Source organism: Acomys minous, assembly GCF_964271855.1.
Source record: "Acomys minous genome assembly, chromosome: 19".
NCBI classification, from domain to species: Eukaryota; Metazoa; Chordata; class Mammalia; order Rodentia; family Muridae; genus Acomys; species Acomys minous.
Genome location: NC_140499.1, coordinates 47,132,738 through 47,153,366, shown reverse-complemented (window position 1 = coordinate 47,153,366; position 20,629 = coordinate 47,132,738). Strand labels below are relative to the sequence as shown.

Below are 20,629 nucleotides of genomic sequence, written 5' to 3'. Positions count from 1 at the left end.
AAAATCTCTGATATGTTTTTTTTCACGTTGTTGAATACTCATCTTAGAGTTTTACGTATTCATGTAATGGGTTTTTTTGTATTTATTTTCTTTTATTCAAAAAATACATGAGAGTAATAAATAATTCTTAAATTTTGCTGTGTGCTATATGTTGACATAGTTTTAATTTTACATACATCAAGTTAAAGAATTAATAATAAATGCATTTTTCCATAGGTTCTCTCAATTACAGATCTCAACTTTAATCTCGGGAAAAACTTTACAGTTAGATGGAATCAACTTTTATCAGATGCTGAGAAATTCTCTTGTTACCCAGATATGGGCACAGCAACCGAGGAAGCATGTGTACAGCGAGGCTGTCTATGGCAACCGGTAATCATTTTTTCATGTGGATAAAAATGTGGCTTCCATATAGTATATCAGTGAGACATTTTAAATTCAACAATATATAAACTACATTCATTTATGATTCATTTGGTATTTGAAAATTTCAATAGACAAACAGGCAATCAAACTTTACATGGATTAATTCTTTAAAGACCTATCTTAGCAAATGACAAATGAGTAGCCCAGACAAATCACTGAATGATTAATTTTTCCCTTACAAATAACATTATACTATATGCTGACTACAGGACACTGGTTAAATTGGCAAGACATTTTGTCAGCAGCAACCAGTATTTCATAAAAAAAATTCTTAACATATAAAAAAATCTGGATATGTGCCACTAAGGTGTATGTTAGCTATTTTTGCCACACTTTGGGAATAAAAATAATGATGGTGACTGTGTACAGAAGGCGTTTGTGTCTCTGCTCCAGTGAAGACGAGGTAAAACCATTTGCCTAGATGTAATTATCATTCACTTCTCAACCTTTGCTTACATCTCTGAGTTTTGAGAGCAGGCATCAATTATTCTATAACAGAATTAAATAGCATTATAATATAATAATATAATAGTAATTAAATAGTAGATCAACAACAATAATTTAATTAATTAATATTAGTATATATAATAATACAATTATATAATAGTAATTAAATAGTATTATAGGACTAAAGCTACAAGACATCAGCCATCAACTTCCCAGGGTGATGTTTTTATGTGAAATAAGTCATAATTTTTGTTTCCAAAAAAATGCTCCCTTTCTTTTTTCATGAAAAAGAACTGCACATTGCTTACTGTTGTAGCAGTAAGCACTAGGAGCAAATAGGTATGTTGTAAGTAATAGAAAATTTTGAGGACAGGAAAAAATTTGAAGTTGAAGTGAGCCATCTTCTGATATTTGCTACTCATTTCTCCTGAATCTTATTTTTTTTAATTAAGTCACAATGCAAAAGATAAATAGGATCAGTTTTACTCAAGCACAGATAACTTCTAAACAGGGAAGTATATTGAAATACACTTTCCCAGAACAGGAAATATTTTAGAGAAAATCAACTGGTAGCATGAAACAGTGACTGTTCACTAGCCATGACTTACAAATAGAAAAAAAGGCTACCATGTCTGATTCAGGATTAATGCTGAAATAAGATCAAGAATTTGTTTAATAAAAACATGAAAACAGATCATTTAAATTAATCAGATAGTCCTCTTTTAGAATAATAAATCAGCTTGAGAGATGTTGCTATTAAGTTATACAAATGCCAAGAGTGGATTTCTATTTTAATGCTGTCATCAATTGTTGCTGTGTTGAAGAAGCAATGGGAGAGCCAGTGATTTAATTCAGTGTGGTAATATTAGAATTAACCAGTGATTAATCTTACACACATCTTAACAAAAAGCCAAGAATGTTTTTTTCACTGAGTGTTGAAAAACGAACTGTCTCTTTTGCGTTCTTATTTTGGAAGCTGCTAACCTGTACTTCCTGTGTATTCAGATAATTAATTTTATTCCTTCTCAAGTCTCTGATGTGGTTGAAGATGAGATAGTTTAGGTTAACAGTTAAGCTTAGTTGTTTAAGCTAAGATGTTTTTAGGTCTAAATAGATGTTTTAAGTTGATCATGACAAGATGTGATGGAGATTGATTTACATTTAAAAATTTAAATGTACCAAGATAGGAAAGTTATTTTCTTCAAGGTTTCCAAATATAAATAGACAAAACACTGTGTATGTAATATTTATATAGTTCCAAACTGCTTCATGGTTCTTCTTGCTTTAGGTAATTTATTATATATGTGAGTAATAACATAAATGTATATGTAAAAAAAGGAAAAATAAATGAAATAATTTGGTTAAAAAAGGAGAAAGGAGAAAACTAAATATCAGTTTCAAGGCATTCATTTGGACAACTGGAAAACAAGCAGAATATTAATAGATATTAAGAGAGCTCTGTGGTTGAGCAGCAGGCTTGGAGGAGAAGCTTCTGTTTTATATAAATCAAGGTTAATATTCATAATAGAAGTTCAAGTACATCTGGCTAGTTACACATGCATCTAAATCTTTTAAATGACACTTTCTCATTACATATGGGTATACGTGCAGTGCTCAAAGATGTGATGTGATGAGCTGAACAAGGGAGTGAACATGAACAGAAAAGAGAGGACGAGCTCAAAACTAAACCATGGGTTCTTGTAGTATTCCATCAGGAAAATAAAAAAGTAACACAAGTATTAATTTTAAAAAGATGATTCTTCTCATGGAAGTTAAAAATGCATCTTAGGGCAGATAAAAATTTCTACTATTCAAGTTATTGTTATATATCTGTGAGATAAAAAGGTGAAAATTGATCTCTGGATTTGGTAAGGTGGAAGTCATTGCTGTTATTATCAAGTAAAATGCAGAATGGAGTTCATAGCTGATTTAACTGAGACTAAAATAAAGTGAAAAATAGGAGATTATAATTTAGCGAATATGATAAATGTTTCATTTTTATATAAAAAAAACCTTGAAAGTAAATATGAAGCTACAAGGGTAAGTTTTCTTGGTTGACAATCAAAATGGGAGTACAGGCAGTTGATATTAGAAAAGATCTGAATAGAAGATAAGCCATGTAGTTGAAACTGTGAAGGTGAGAGAGAAATTTCTTCAATCAGAGGAGCATTGGATGCACAGCTAAAATGTGTCCTACTAGATATAAAACAGTCTATATCATGTAACGGGAAATGATATGGTACATAAATGTGATATTCCATTCTGCATTTTATTTTGATTGCTCTCTTTTTCATACTCAAAACCAAGGAAAACCATAATGTCATGATAAAAAATAAGAAATTTGTTGGTCAGAAGTGAAGAATGGACATTTTCATGCAGGGTTAGTGACAGGATGAGCTTCACAGAAGTCAGCAATTGGTTCTGTTGTTATTTTAGGAAGAGCGAGTGATCAACATGGCACTATATTCCAAGTCACAAGCATGTATACTGCTGAGGCAGAATACAAAGTATTTCTTCGAGCACTGTTAATTTACATTGAGAATAATAATTGTAGTAAGGGCACATGGATTAATGTCAACTGAAAAGGGGCAATTTAGTGATGGAGAAAGATGAAAGATTAATAAGGAAGGAGTGAAAGTCAAAATGAGAGTGACAAGGTAGCATCAAATGGTTAGTTCAGCTGTCCTCAGACTGTGTGTAGATCATGTTTTTTATTCTGATGAGAAAGAAAACGTAAATGTATCTCCGTAAGACAATACAGAATGAACTCACTGATATTATCAGGAAATCTAGATCGAGATATATCAGCGACTCTTCTAGGTCCTTCAGGTAGTCAACAGTCATCATGTTTGTTCTTAAGCTGACACCAATATTCATGAACCCTAGATGTCTTTACTGATCTAAAATCATTTAGAAACCTCACATCTAAATTATGCATAACTAATACTCTCAAAATCACAGCCGCTAGTTTACTTCTAAAATATACAGATTTACTGCCATAGAGGCAGCATAGTGTGAAAGCAATCACTTTTCAGTCACATATGTTAAATTTGGGCAGTTAGCAATTTATTGGGAAGTCCAAATTGTTTATTTATTTTTTCTCCTGAATACTTACATAGGTTTTAAAGGTTATTTTATGAATTATTTCTCTTTTTATTAATTTTATGTGGATGCACATTTTGCCTATATGTGTATGTATGTATACATATAATCATGAACATATATACATACACACATAGACACACATATGTATATATGATCCATGGGTGTGGTGTGCAGTGCATGCGAAGGACAGAAAGGAGTGTAAGTAGCCATGGGTCTGGAATTTCAAAAAGTTGTGAGCTTCCATGTTGGTTCAGGGAATCAAACTCATGTATTCCAGAATAGAAACCAGTACTCTTAACTCGTTATCCATCTCTCCAACACTCCCTAATTTACTAACACTAGAATATAGTTACTCCAAAAAGTAAATTCTGATGGGAACTATTATGTAAAGAGATAGAGTCATAGGGGAGGGGAATAAGGGGAAAATGGGAGGGAGGGAAGAATGAGAGGATACAAGGCATGGGGTAACCATTGAAATGTAACAAGAATAAGTTAATAAAAAAAAAAAGAAAAAGAAAGAGATAAAATGAAACTAATAAAAATAGCTTTGATAGAGACATACACTGGAATTGTCCAAATGGGACCAATTTACAAACTTCATTTTTTAAAATATATTTCATTAGTTTATTCTTATTACATCTCAATGGTAATTCTATCCCTTGTATCCTCCCATTCCCCTCTCCCTTCCGTTTTCCCCTTACTCCCCTCCCCTATGACTGTGACTGAGGGGGACCTCCTCCCCCTATATATGCTCATAGGGTATCAAGTCTCTTCTTGGTAACCTGCTATCCTTCCTCTGCATTTTTAAGAGCACCAGTGTTCACATTAGAGAAAGGTTACTTTAAAATGAGAATTTAGCACCTATGATTTGAGTAGATTAAGAAAACTGGATTTATTTTTTTCTTATAAACAGAAACTGCATTTAATGTTATTGCTGTCTCAGATTCTTCCACATTTACCTTAGGTATTTGTCTTCAAAGTCTATTATAGCTATTGGTATTATATTTGTAAGCTGCCCACTACAAGGAAGATGAGAGGAAAAGGCCAATCTTGGTGTAGTTAATTTGTATCTCCTTCTTTTAATGAGTTTGATGGCTTTATAAAATATATAAAAACAGACTGAAATATAGAGAATTGTATTGCTTCTTCAAAAATTATAATCGATTAATAACTATGGAATATTTATGAGAAAGACTGTGTTAAGCTATCTTAGTGTTCAATTCCATAGCTATCAACTTCTCTTTGTGTATTATCTTTATTGTGTCAAGGAGAAGAAAAAAATATCTTTGCTCAGAGTTCAAGGTTCAATCCCTAATAGGAAACAACCTTCAGATTTAAACATGAAATCATAAAATAGACTGTATTTGTATTATTAGAAATGGAAGAAAAGAAACTACTACTTTTTATTTTACAATCATTTTCAGAAAGAGAAAGTAGCAGCATTATAAAGCATAAAATCAAATACAGGCAACAATTTATTAGAACATTTTTGAAAGCAACACAATTAATTTATATTACTTTGCAATAGTTGATCTGTTATCCCTATTGGTCTAAGATTAGGTTCAATATGTAAATATGTGATTAATGGTGTAATATAAAGCTCAGGTGAATAATAGATATTTTATGAGTCATACAATGTGTTACTAAGCTTTGGTAAGCTCTTTTTGTTTGATTTAAATTCAAAGTTACAATGTTTAAACTTTCTAATGTTGAGCATGTACTGCTTTTAGGTTCAAGGGCTATACAATGCACCTGAATGCTACTTTCCTGCAGAACACAATCCCTACTCGTTAATTTCAACTCAATATTTGCCAACGGGTATAACAGCTGAACTCCAGTTGAATCCTGCAAATGCCAGGATCACCCTCCCATCTAATCCCATCTCCAATCTCCGTGTGGAAGTAAAATATCATAAAAATCACATGTTACAGTTTAAGGTAAGTTTAATATAAATTTTTAAAGGAGAAAATGTTAAAATTTTAGGTTTCTACTTAATCCACTAGTTTTTGCGTATGAAACGTTAGGTACAAGATGGACATGCAAAATTGGACAACCATCCTAAGTGCTCCTTTTGAGAAGATTATTTACATGTACTCTACCAGTAGTAGGAACAAGTGGTCATGATTTGTCACAATTTCTCTGCAATAGATTTACGATGCCAATCATAAGAGATATGAAGTTCCTGTACCACTAAACATTCCAGACACCCCTCAAAGCTCTTATGAAGAGAGGCTTTATGATGTAGAAATCAAAGAAAATCCTTTTGGTATTCAGGTTCGAAGGAGAAGCAGTGGAAGGCTTATGTAAGTAATTAAAGTATTCTATATGAATGAAAGCATATTAATATAAAAGAGCAAGATGGTAAGAGTTGGAGTTGAGTTTTTTCAAACTTTAACATTTTAAATGGCATATTCCTAGGAACACATAAAGAACTCATTTAAAACTTTATAAGTATGATTACAGTTGTTGATTAATATTAGATTCAATATTATAATAATATAAAGAATCATAGCAGAATCATCTTAAATACATGGTGAGTGTTTGTTAAATAAAAATTAGAAATGTATTATATAAATGTGAACCTGATACATAGTGATGTAAATAAATTGAGAAAAAAACTGTATTAATATTATGGTGAATGAATTTACTTTTAAGAGCACTGTCTTCATTTTACCAATTACAACACATTAAAATGTTTTTTTTTTAATTTAAACTCACCATGCCTTCTTTTAAATGATGTCAGGATGCTGTAAGTTATCATTAGTTTTTTTTTCTTTTGCCGTCTTAAGTTTTTGGGTCATCATTTCAGCTATAGTATATCTCCTATACGATAAAACATCCTTTTAATTTGTGTTCTCTCTCTCTCTCACCTATGTCTGTTCCTAACTTCTCTCCCTGTGTAGCACAACCTATTTATTGTTCATATCAGGACTGCTTATCCTTTTGATTAAGTGACTAGTCAATTTGCTTTTAAGACATAATGAGAAATATCAAATCTTTTTGTACTTAGAGGTCAAAACTCCTTCCTGTCTAGTGTCATCTTCTCCGAGTTATTTTGTATTTGTATATTCTAGAAATAAACAGCAAGTCTAGATGAGATTCCTGTGCCTTATAAACTATTCCATTATGTGTTTTTCTGTTTTGTTACAATTTTCATTTTTAAATCCTAGTTTGGCCAAAATTATACTGTGTTTTGTTAAGTAGCTGATGTTAGACATGCAGAATTAATAGTTCTATTGAATTTGATTCCAAACTATTTTAACTTACATGCATACATGACACTGTGTTCTTGTGCACATTTCTAGACTTCTATATTTATTTAAGATTTTTTTGCCACATATGAAATGTATTTGGTATTTCTGTTTAATGGTGATATTATTCATTTATTATTCAACATATTTTAAATAAATATATCAATAGCAAAATGTCTAACTCAAAAGAAAAAGAAAAAGAAATCCCTACTATGCTAGATTAATAAAATTTTACTATAAAAAATAGTGTAAAGTGTTGAAAACCAAAATCATTTGTGAAACAAACACTTGGGGTCTGTTAAGATACTCCTTTTTATGCAGTAGTTTCAAAAATATTATAGAAGCTTTGAGAATACTTTAGGTTCTTTTCATATAATATCTCCTCTTGTTGACCTCACTCTGTTTTCCTCTTTTTAATTTTCCTACAAATAATTAAAGTAACAATGCATTCCTTTTAAATATATTTTTCTTACATGTCATCATTATAAATACAAAATTGAATTAGAAAACATCTGAGTGTAGTAACTGAGAAAATTACAATTGAAATATCTATTCTGATTATAGCTCCTGGTAGGACTTATTTTTAAAATTATAAAAGTTAAAAATAAAAACAATTATTATCATAAAGGATAGATAAAATATATGTAGGATATAAATCAAGAAATAAGTATAAGTTTGCTCAGTTGTATTGTAAAATAATATTGGAGTAAAGATAAATACATGTGATTATATTCTCCTCTTATATTTCAAATAATGGTACCTCAAACAAATTTTATATATTAAGAAATTAACTTGATGAAAAGAAAAACATAGTAATTTCCTTTATTCATTAGATACCTGGATGTAATCAGGGATACAAGAAAAATTATCCCTTTTCAGATTACGAAAAGAATTACCATTATTATTTACAATGTTACTTTGTGTTTGCATACAGGAAATGTATTTGTTTGATTTCACTACAAAAAAATAATTATAGTCGTTGCTTTTTTTATTATATACATATTTACTGAGATAGACTTGTTTCTTTTTGTTTTCAGCTGGGATTCCCGTCTGCCTGGATTTGCCTTCAATGATCAATTCATTCAGATATCAACACGTCTGCCATCACAATATTTATATGGTTTTGGGGAAGTGGAACATACAGCCTTTAAGCGAGACTTGAATTGGCATACTTGGGGGATGTTCACAAGAGATCAACCTCCTGGAGTAGGTACCCATTAGTGGTTACCAAATGAGGCAGCTAAGATAGTGACAAGGAGCTAGTTCAGTTCTCTGCAGGCTGATAACCCAAGACTGAAACACTTCATGTAAAGAGGGCTAGAGATTTGCAGAGCTGATAGACTGGATTTCTGAAAGAAAGAAAAACATATCAAAAATCATTAAAAAGGTAGAAAATATACAATTTGTAGAATATTTTTAAAAAGCATATTGAACATTTTTTTTAAATTTTAGTTCTTTGATTTTATTTTTAAGTTTGGAAATGTGTTTATTGTTAATTTACTTTTTAAAAAACTGATTTGGTTAGTGCTTCCCCTATACAAATGGACATAGGGTCATCTAACAGAGCCAGGGAAACCTACCAGTGATAATTTGTGAAGAGTGATTCTCCCTTCATAGCAGCATTAACTGTTCCTTACTCCTCACACAAGGGTAGGACGCTATGGCTCTCCTCCCTGATCCATATACAGATCCTTTAGAGAAAAATACAGTTGCTGTAAGTTTGCGTGTGCAGCAACCTTGATATGTCCAGAGGATGGCATTTGACAGAACTACTCTCCATCACTGTCTGGTACATCCTTCTTGTCTCTTTTGAAATTAGATTTTAGCTATGAAAATTGATTTAAAGATATAAATGACCTAACATTGACTAAGTAGTCATAGTTGCTTATTATCACCACTTTGAACAAAGGTACATCTTTGAACCTTGTGATTAAGCACATCACCCACTATGATAAGTTTCTATAATTAAAGTTCATAGCAGCTCATATCTATGGAGATAAATTTTAATTTGAAAAGCAATGTGCGGAGAGAGTAACACTCCTTCATTGCTGGTGGGAATGCAAACTAGTACAGCCATGTTGGAAATCTATCTGGTGCTATCTCAGAAAAATGGGAATAGGGCTTCCTCAAGACCCAGCTATTCCACTCCTTGGAATATACCCAGAAGATGCTCCAGCACACAACAGCCTAAGTGTCCCTCAGTAGAAGAATGGATAAAGAATCTGTGGTCCATATACACTATGGAATACTATTCAGCTATTAAAAACAAGGAATTCCAGAAATTTGTGGACAAATGGATTGAGCTAGAAATGATCATAATGAGTGAGTTAACCCAGAAGCAGAAAGACTCAGATGGTATATACTCACTTATATCTGCATATTAGCCCAAGGGGCATGTCTCACGAAAGTCTTCACTTACCAGGAAACTGAGAAAGAGGGGTGGACACCCTATTGGGACTCTAGACGAGAGAAGCATGGGAGAATAGCAAAGTAGAAGGATCCAGAGGGTCCTAGAAGCCTACAAGTAGAACATTATGATAGGCAGATTTGGGCCCAGGGGTCCCGCTCAAACTAAGGCACCAGCCAAGGACAATACAGGCGGTAAACTTTAAACCCCTACCCATATCTAGCCAATGGACAGAACACTCTCCACAGTAGAGTGGAGAGTGGGATATGACTTTCTCACATACTCTGGTGCCTCACCTTTGACCATGTCCCCTGGACGGGGAGACCTGGTGGCACTCAGAGGAAGAACAGCAGGTTACCAAGAAGAGACTTGATACCCTATGAGCATATACAGGGGGAGGTAATCCCCCTCAGGAACAGTCATAGGGGAGGGGAATTAGAGGAAAATGGGAGGGAGGGAAGAATGGGAGGATACAAGGGATGGGATAACCATTGAGATGTAACAAGAATAAATTAATAAAAAAAAAAAAAAGAAAAGCAATTTGACAACATGACCCTTTAAAAAGCAGCATCAATAGGTGCTCTGCTAGAGTGCATGACATTCCTAGCCATGGTTTTTGGCCAGGTTTACAATATTAGGTCTGAAACTCTCCCAAGGGCAGATCTCAAGTTCAATCAAGACAGCAGATGTTCACTTCCGTAAAATATTTTGTCAAAATTGCCCAACGTGTAAGCCTATCATTTAGGTGACAACATTGGATAAAACCATTAATGTCTTTTCTGCATCCAAACACCTTGATAGAACCTTCTAGAACTTATGATAGCTAATTTCTTAACCTTTCTAACAGTATATAACAAAACAGTCTTAGATTACTCCTAGAAAAAATTGATTATATATTTGATGCTAACTCTCTGTATCCTACAGCTAAAACTGTACATTTATGTGGTCAGATTACTACTTATATCCTTATATGCTTTGATAACAGAGCAGATTTCATGGATACCCAATACACAGAAAAATAAATAATATTAATTGTCATCATGTCAAATATATCAAAGATATGTGTTTTGAAAACTAATTCACCATCATTTTTATTTGTAATTGATACTTGAAAGATATATTCAGTAATAATATACTAATATTGCATTAATTTTTGTGATGATGTGCACAGTCAACTGGTATCTTTATCATGTTGGAACTGTATCAACATCTATTTAAAGTAAGGTGGTATCAAAATTATTTCCAAAGAACCCTTCAATATCAACAAAAATATTATTAGACTAATTTGATCTTGTTTTCACATGCTAATATATTGCTGAAATTCTAGTTAGGAAATCCAAGTTGCAGTCCAAATATGGAAGTTTGTATTTTGATACACATTTTTCTCAGCAGTTTGATTATTTGTATCACTATGATTATTCCAGGCCATTTTATTTGAGGAAAAGTGATCACTTACAAATAAAGTGAGACACCTAAATTCCTGCAGGAAACATAACTACTGTAATATCAAGGTTGCTTGTCAGTTATTGACACATTGTTTATGCATGCTGCAATTTTAATTTGCATGCTCTATGGAAGTATCTATTAAAATAAGTAATTTTTAAATTATATATAATTATTTTATTCAAGTGGACTTGAATTTGCTAATCTGGAATATGTTAATTCCAAGGATAAATTGATTGAGCTAATATGCTATTGATCTTAGATTTATAGTATTTTTTTTATATTTCAGTATAAGCTTAATTCCTATGGATTCCATCCTTATTATATGGCTTTGGAGGATGAGGGCAATGCTCATGGAGTTCTGTTACTGAACAGCAATGGAATGGGTAAAGCTATTATTTCTTAAATTTCTCATAGAAAATGGGTAAATGTGATATAATAGCAAATATCTCACACAGATAAAAATTAAGTAAGTCTTATTTTGCGTTTTCAGATGTTACATTCCAGCCAACTCCTGCCTTAACATATCGCATAATTGGAGGAATCTTGGATTTTTACATGTTTTTGGGACCAACCCCAGAAGTTGTAACAATGCAATACCACGAAGTATGACTGCATATTCATTAAAAACTGTAACTCTTTATTAATAATGTAAAATACTTCTTTTATCTAACATATCATATTTTCAAAGGTAATTGGCTATCCAGTCATGCCACCTTACTGGGCTCTAGGATTCCATTTATGCCGTTATGGATACAGAAACACTTCAGAGATTAAACAACTATATGAAGACATGGTGGCCGCTCAAATCCCCTATGTATGTATATAAATAACATATGGCTCTTATAAAGAAAGAAGGAATATTTAAGCACTATAATCTTTAGGATTACATTAAAGATCTAGCATTCTATGAAGTAGATGTTTAAATTTTTATATATTTTTGCCAGATATATAAGTAAGGTTCTATGATATTTCCCTTACCCACTTTCCCACTTTAGAAAGATTCTTAACTGTTATAAACAAACCTTTTTACACCACTTTTCTCTCATAAGCTGTAGATTGCTTAGTCATATGTATTGTATGTGTTCACTTTATGTTTGAGTAATCTATAGCATCACTAAATATAACAAATTTGAAGGAGTTTAACCTGCATCTATGTGATTTTAGGCCTAAGATAACTAGGTGGAATACATAAGGCTAAATGGCAAGTTTCACAGAATATGTTGCTTTCATAATGCCTAGGAAATCAGTTTATAGTACTAATATTAAATAATTCTAGTAACACATAAACACAGCAGTATAGAGGATAGCTATGTAAAAGCTCATATTACATCAATTATCTTACCAAATAACATTGGTTCTATATTATATCTAATAGTGCTGAACATATTATTGAAAGAAAAACAATTACAGATATTGATAATACAGAAGTATGTAAACCGATATTTGAAACTGATTTTTTCAGTATTACTCTAATATTACTGCTGCTCCTCTCTCCCCATAAACTGGAGAAATTTAGAATAGTGTTGATTTAGAGAAAAAATTCCATGATAAAGTTAAAATTTGAAGGCTTAAATATATTTCCAAATATTTAAATGTAAGCAATGCATCCCCTAAAATTTTAAAAATCAATTTAAAGTATTTAAGAAGAAAAATTTTATAATAACTGATGGAATTTCAAATATTATTTATTTTGTTACTATTAAAAATATCTTAATTTATCCTGATATGATTATAGTTGACATGAGTACAAAAGTTTTTCTTTATGTGTGCATTGGAATTTCAGTTTTCAACTGATCATATTACTATAATATCATAGCATTAAAATTGTTTCATCAGCTAGACACAGTGGTGTGTGCCTATAATCACAGCACTCAGGGAGGCAGAGGCAGTTGGATCTCTGTGAGTTCCAGGAGAGCCTGGTTTAACAAAGCATGTCCAGGACAGCCAAAGCTACACAGAGAAACCCTATCTCAAAAAAAGAATCATTTTGTGTCTCTTTGCCATGGAAACCAATATTGAAGTATTGCTGGTTTAAAATGTTTACTTCTCAAATAAAATTATTGTTGACCCATTCACCAAATCAATCGTGCATACAAAAGTCTATTTTCCATTCTTTATCCCCTTTTATTTTTTCTTTAACAGAGGTCTTGCTATATATCTGAAGCTAGGAACAACGTCCAAAGAGATCTTACCAAATTATCATTATTCTTTCTTTTAGGATGTTCAGTATACAGACATTAATTATATGGAAAGACAACTAGACTTCACGATTGGTGAACGATTCCAGAATCTTCCTGAGTTTGTTGAGCAAATAAGAGGGAATGGAATGAAATATATTATTATACTGGTTAGTATCTACTTTTAATTGAATTATAGTGTATGTTTGTATTTACTCTTCTAAAATGAAGGTATGAAAGGTTATTCATAAAGAAAACAATGTACCATAGGACATAGGGCCTGGTGATGGCTCAATATTTAGAGAAATTTTCTTTTTGAAGAAGCAGAGAGTTTTAATCTCAGCACCCATACTGACATATAACTCCAGCTCCATGGGAATCCAATACTCTCTGCAACACACATGACAGAATGGCGCAAACACACACATACACATGGCCGCACACTCATGCACATACAAACAAATGCAAATTTTAAAATAATAAGAAAAGCGTATCTAGTATGGAGATATAAGTGAGTATATACCATTTGAGTCTTTCTGCTTGTGGGTTAACTCACTCATTATGATCATTTCTAGCTCAATCCATTTGTCCTCAAACTTCGGGAATTCCTTGTTTTTAATAGCTGAGTAGTATTCCATAGTGTATATGTACCACAGTTTCTTTATCCATTCTTCTACTGAGGGACACTTAGGCTGTTTCCATGTTCTGGCTATTATGAATAAGGCTGCTATGAACATGGCTGAGCAAATTTTCTTTTTGTGTGCTAGAGCATCTTCTGGGTATATTCCAAGGAAGGGGCATGTCCCATGAAAGCCTGCACTTACCAGGAAACTGGGACAGAGTGGAGGACATCCTATTGGGACTCTAGATGAGAGAAGCATGGGAGAATAGCAAAGTAGAAGGATCCAGAAGGTCCTAGAAACCTACAAGTAGAACATTATGACAGGCAGATTTGGGCCAAGGGGTCCTGCTCAAACTATGGCACCAGCCAAGGACAATACTGGCCGTAAACTTCAAACCCCTACCCAGATCTAGCCAATGGGCAGAACATTCTCCACAGTTGAGTGGAGAGTGACGTATGACTTTTGCACATACTCTGGTGCCTCATATTTGACCATGTCCCCTGGAGGGGGATGCCTGGTGGCACTCAGAGGAAGGATAGCAGGCTACCAAGAAGAGACTTGATACCCTATGAGCATATAAAGGGAGAGGACGTCCCCCTCAGGAACAGTCATAGGGGAGGGGAGTAAGGGGAAAATGGGAGGGAGGGAAGAATGGGAGGATACAAGGGATGGGATAACCATTGAGATGTAACAAGAATAAATTAATAAAAACAAACAAAAAGAAAAAAGAAAAGAAAAGCGGATCTAGTTTTCCAGAGTATCTAGTTTTCCTTCTATTAACTTTTTTCTCATATACATTTTATTTCATTTACTTAGGCTACTACCCACTAACATAAAGTAAGGTATATGTTTAAAAACCCAAGTCAAATGACATGTGCTAAGAAAAACTGTGCTCTAGTTATCATTTGCTTAAATTTGGAGAAATGATGTTAAATATTTTGTCCCCATATACTTTTTATATGTTCTTTTGATTTCCTCTGCTCTTTCTCATTTAAAAATCCCATCACTGTTGGGTTGAATAAAAATAATGAAGGCACAGTTTTTGAATTATTTTAGGGAGCAATTGGACAATTGGGAAACTCATCAAGCAAAAACGAAACCAAAAAGCACATAATAAGCTTGTTTGAGTTCCTAGAAGGTTCTTTTGAGATTTATTTTGAAGTGGAATTATTTATTTTTCTTTTATATGTATACATTTACGTTATTACACATATATACAGTAAACTACCTACAGTAAAAAGAACCACGAAACAATCAGGAATTACATAAATGTTCAATTCATAGTGTTTTGGCTATATGTACTTGGCAACACTGGAGAAAAAAAAATCTTTCTTTTGAGAAGTTTTTAGAATACAGCTGTGACACTGGTGTTTGGTCATTACTTCCAGATAAGGGCAGAAGGTAGGAATAATGAAAAGCGCAAAGTTGAAGTGTCTATGAATGGCCAACCAACACATCGTGGATATGCTCAGTTTGTGTTTTGCTTTAATCGTGCACTGTTATTTAAATTTTAGGATCCAGCAATTTCAGGAAATGAAACACAGACTTACCCTCCTTTTGAACGAGGAATAGAGAAAGACGTCTTTGTCAAATGGCCTAACACAAATGATATTTGTTGGGCAAAGGTACTCACTATTCCTAAGCTGAATAATTTTGAAAGTACTGCACATTGTATTCCATTAATTATTTTTATTATGATTCTTCTTTGACATATATATGTATATTATTACCCATGAATAAAATAAGCTACATACAGTAGAAAGAACCACCAGAGAACCAGGAGTTATATAAATATTACATTCACAGTTATTTGGCTATTTGCATTTGGCAAACTTCAAGTAAACATCTTTCCTATCTTGTTGGGTCTAAATTTCTGAATGAAAATCAATATCTATCATACCTACTAATTATCATCTCTATTAATTAAAACATAGATCTTGATCTAAAAATATCTTAGCCCCTAACCTTACTATGCTTAATTGATAAACTAAGCTATCTGTTCTTTAACCCCATCAGAGATTTGAGTAAGGATAAAACTTAAATATCTGAGTGAACCTGAAGTGCAAGTTAGCAGCTTGCAAAATGAAAAAATGATTGAGACAGTTTACCGCCTGCACAGTCACTCAACACTCTCTATACCATTTCAGTATCATCTTCAACCTTCTAGCCCAATTTTTCTGACAGACATATTTGTGAGGCAGGAACTATTGAGGACTTGCTTACCCTGTCTTGGCAGAGTTCAGCTGTTGAGTCTGCCTGCATCTAAACTTGCCTATTTTTAGGTTGAATTCTCTCTGTGGCAGAAATGAGGACATTTTGACCAGTGGCTGGTTTGCCACATTGGAAGCCAAGTCCATAAGGAGGTTCCTTGATTCTCATGATCTACTGTGAATCAGGATGAGTGTTCCTAGGAGTTAACTTGTCTTGTTGTCAAAGAATCTTTAGAATAATAAAATTATCTTCAAATGCCGTATTTTGTAAGTCTCTGAGGCTTTTAAAGACCTTATTTAACTATTTTTACCTCATATACCTATGTAATCATATCTATGTAGTAGACCTAGAATATATATTATTGTGATAAAATTAGACTGGTTTTTTGACATTAGCATGATTTGCATCAACATAAAAATTCAATACCATTGAATTAAAAAATAATCTTAATAACCATTTTCCCCAATTTGGAGGGTAGGGCTTTAAAAGTATTATTTGCCCTAAATCCGCGTGAAGAAACCTTAGGATAACAGTGTCCCATTTCCTCTATGGGAGGTTGGATAGGTTTCTGTTTACTCTCTTTGTCTACAGATGCTTATTTTCATTGGGAGTTGGTTATAAGTATTATTGGTCTTTTACAGAGAAGAAATTAGTTTGGACTCAGAGATGTCTTTCTTTTCCTTTATCTTTCTCTTGTAGGTTAGGAGATAGGAGCTGAAAAGAAAAAATGGGGGATGTAGAACTATAGAGGGAGGATAGAACAAAAGGTAGATTACTGAATCTACTCCTCATCTCAAGGCCTTAATTGTTACTCCATTAATTATTTAATAAGAATATTCAGAATGAGATAATAAAACATAGACAATAATTAAATAGTATATGTATTATCTGATCTCATCTGAATAAGGAAATCATACAAATCCTCAAATTAAATATTTTATCATTAAATTGTGTTTTACTAAATTTTAAAATAAGTTCTATGTTTTCTAATGAAAATTCCAATGGTAGTGTGGCCACTCCTGGAGCTGTGCTGTTACAAACACACATTTTTACTTGTATTAAAAATATCTTATTGATAAAAAGAATAGTTTTAGATTTTGTTGTTAGGTTTTTTGTTTTGTTTTGTTTTGAGAGCTAAACCTATATGACTAAAATGAACAAGTAATGTCATTCACTGAACATTACAAGCACTGACACTGAGATCAAGTGAACTAGGGAAACCTCTGAATTTTTCCTTATAGGATTTGTATAGGTTACACAGCATGAGGGGATTAAAAGCATGAAAACTCTTTGATCCTTACATCCAGGTCAGACTGCCCCTGGTGTAGGAGAAACCAGCAGGACAGCTCTGAGGGGCCAGAAGAAAGTTCTGCCTAGAGTCAGAGACTAGCTGAGTAGGAATTGGGGAGGTTATGGCTTATGCAGATATGAAAATCGTTTTCTTGCACAAACTATGGGTTGACTAAAGCCAGTTTATATAGCAGTAACATTTTAATCATCTTGAACTATTATTAATACTATCTCATAGGTTTGGCCAGATTTACCTAACATTGAAATCGATGAGACTTTAACAGAAGATGAAGCTGTTAATGTAAGTTTTATATTGCTGAACTTTATAGCTAAAAAAATCCAAAATTTTGAATTAAATGTTATACTAGCATATGATTGAATTGGAATATTTATTTTAAAAGGAGGAAGCTTACTCTTAAATATTTTCTACTGGATTTTTAAAATTGCCTTTACCTAACATTTCCTAAATATTAAAATTTATGAGTAACTAGCTGAGGCAATTGTATGTTTTATATTGCTTTAATAAGACAATCATATGTAGGATTTTTATCATATGATAATAATGCTTAATGCTTTCAAACCTAAGGCAAAATGGTGGGATGCCTACTTAATATGTTATGTTTTCTCCACTACACAATAAGCCAATTCAAGCTGAGGTAAGAGTATATAAAGGTAAGTTTATTGGGGTTAGCTGTAGGGAGGGTTCCCTAGTATCAAAAGCAGAAATCTTGAAAGGTGCTGTGCAGGTAGGAAAGATAGAAAAGCATAGGGAGGGGGAGGGGGCAGGTAGAGAGAGGAGAAAGAGAGAGAGGGCATAAAGAGAGAGGGGGTAGAGAGAAGGAGGGAGAGAAAGAGGACAGAGAGAAAGAGAGAGAGAGAGAGAGAGAGAGAGAGAGAGAGAGAGAGAGAGACAGACAGACAGACAGACAGACAGACAGACAGACAGACAGACAGACACAGACAGACAGAGACAAAGACAGAGACAGAGAGACAGAGAGAAGCCGGAGGAGGGGAAGTGTTCAGGGTGAAGGTGCAATGCCAGCCATGCTCTGTAACAGGTAGGGACTGAAGGATGCTGGGAGGAACCAGAAGCCAGGTCCCCTTTGGTATGTGAAATAGCACCTCTTCAGCTTGTCCTACTCTGAATCACAACAATCATGAAATTTTATTGTAAAGATACTTTACATTTATTTTGTTGTTGACTCTCCTTTATCATGCAGCATAATACTCCTAGATTCTGTGATGATCAATGTAGTATTATCATGCTCATCTCAAAGTAAAAGAGATTAAGACTCAAGACGTCACAAAGACAGAGCTCTACCTGAATCTCCCTTTCCCCTTCCCAGCAGTTATCAGATGCCAGGAGGTTGGACTTTGTACACCCTTTCCTTCCCCATATTTGGATTTCATCTGGCTTAAGCTTGCACAAACCCCATGATGGTTCATATGTGAAACTACTCTATTTTGCCTAAGGGAAAAAAAAAGTTGTATTAGTCATCTACCTCCTCTTAGGATAATTTTGCCTGTCTTTCACAATGATCCCTGGGCTCTCCTCTTTTTTTTTTTTTTTTTTTTTTTTAATCGGGTCATCTACTTTCTTTCTTTCTTTTTTTTTTTTTTTTTTTTTTTGCATTTTTTTCTCCTTTATTAATTTATTCTTGTTACATCTCAATGGTTATCCCATCCCTTGTATCCTCCCATTCCTCCCTCCCTCCCATTTTCCCCTTATTCCTCTCCCCTATGACTGTGCCTGAGGGGGATTACCTCCCCCTGTATATGCTCATAGGGTATCAAGTCTCTTCTTGGTAACCTGCTGTCCTTCTATTACATCACTTAAGATTTGGAAGTGCTCTCTCTTTCTCTTGGCACTTCCATCCTTGTCCCTACTGCCACTGGATGCTGGAGGAAAGCTACATTCATTATTACTCCTGTGTAACCAGTGTGCGTGTTCCCTCGGGACCTTTGAATATGACGGGGGAATCTCTCTTCTTTTGCGTAGGCCTCCAGAGCCCATGTAGCATTCCCAGACTTCTTCAGGAACTCCACCGCAGAGTGGTGGGCAAGAGAAATCGACGATTTCTACAATGAAAAAATGAAGTTTGATGGCTTGTGGATTGTAAGTGAGCTATTAATATTTTTATCTTATATTTATTCTGCAGTGATTTTTGCCAATATAATAACGATGCCTATAGAGCCTTGTGTATGTTAGTTTACTCTTGTTACAGAGCATTGTTATATAAAATACACACCTTTAAAAATTCAATATACATGCATTCCTGTTACTTCCTGGATTTCTCAACTTAACAAAGTAGCCAAAATAGCTTCTGCTTCTAGCTATGAAAAATATACATTAACCACTTACTTTATTTTATCCAATGCAAAAGTGTCACACTCAGCTGACAGTGGTGACACATGACCTCCCAACACTCAGGGAGGTAAAGGCAGGCAGGTTGCTGTGACTTTTAGGCCAGGCTGGTCTACATAACTAATCCAGGGTAGCCAAGGCTACACAGAGAAACTCTGTCTTGAAAAAAATCAAAACAATAAAACAACAACAAAAATTTTAAACTCAAATATTAACAAATGTAATGCCTTTCAAACACCTTCCTTATCTTAGAAGAAACTTTACAATGTTGTTACAAATTTTAGCTGTATAGTTTTAAGATAGAACAGAATTAATCTCCTTTCCTGTAGGTAAATATTTAATGCAGAAGAATGTACATGATGCTGCCCACCTTTTTAAACTGGCATTCTTTGCTGTGATGCCTCGCCCATGAATATTTGTATTCTTACTTAGTTTTTTGACTAAGGAAAATATAATGTAGATACCTATGGGACATAAAATTACATGATGCTTAATATATAAATCAGAATTGACACTTGTTTGATATTCAAATATTTAACATAAAAATTTTTCATAAATATGTACTTGATAATTATGCAAAGATTAGAGACAATAACCTTTTCTCAGGTAAAGGAAGTCCTTTAATGATAGCTATTCAGGTATCAATACATATTTCGTGACCACAGAGACTCTAATCCATGTGCTCTGTAGAGATGCTTTTGTTGCTTCTTGGACCTTTGGCTGAGTGCCGGTATAGAGATGCCCCTAGAAGTTGTTTATTTTTAAACTACATCTTGCATTTTAAATAGAAAGCAGTTTATGTCAGTTTGAAGAAGGGATAAGGGGTTAGAAGTAATTAGACAAAAACTATTATAATTTACCTCGTGGAAGCATAATACTCA

At 33.5% G+C, this 20,629-nt stretch overlaps 1 protein-coding gene across 1 annotated transcript in view; it reads left to right on the top strand.

Annotated features, from left to right (window-relative positions):
• Positions 1–20,629, top strand: part of SI (sucrase-isomaltase) — a gene marked incomplete at both ends in the record, with an annotated part of 89,002 nt that overhangs the window by 48,202 nt on the left and 20,171 nt on the right. Inside the window, 11 exons of the mRNA XM_084769074.1 lie at positions 217–372; positions 5,709–5,915; positions 6,127–6,281; positions 8,267–8,435; positions 11,369–11,465; positions 11,573–11,685; positions 11,771–11,896; positions 13,301–13,429; positions 15,397–15,507; positions 17,622–17,684; positions 19,383–19,499. Of these exons, the coding sequence (XP_084625200.1) occupies positions 217–372; positions 5,709–5,915; positions 6,127–6,281; positions 8,267–8,435; positions 11,369–11,465; positions 11,573–11,685; positions 11,771–11,896; positions 13,301–13,429; positions 15,397–15,507; positions 17,622–17,684; positions 19,383–19,499 (1,443 nt within the window). The remainder of the gene's footprint in view (positions 1–216; positions 373–5,708; positions 5,916–6,126; positions 6,282–8,266; positions 8,436–11,368; positions 11,466–11,572; positions 11,686–11,770; positions 11,897–13,300; positions 13,430–15,396; positions 15,508–17,621; positions 17,685–19,382; positions 19,500–20,629) is intronic.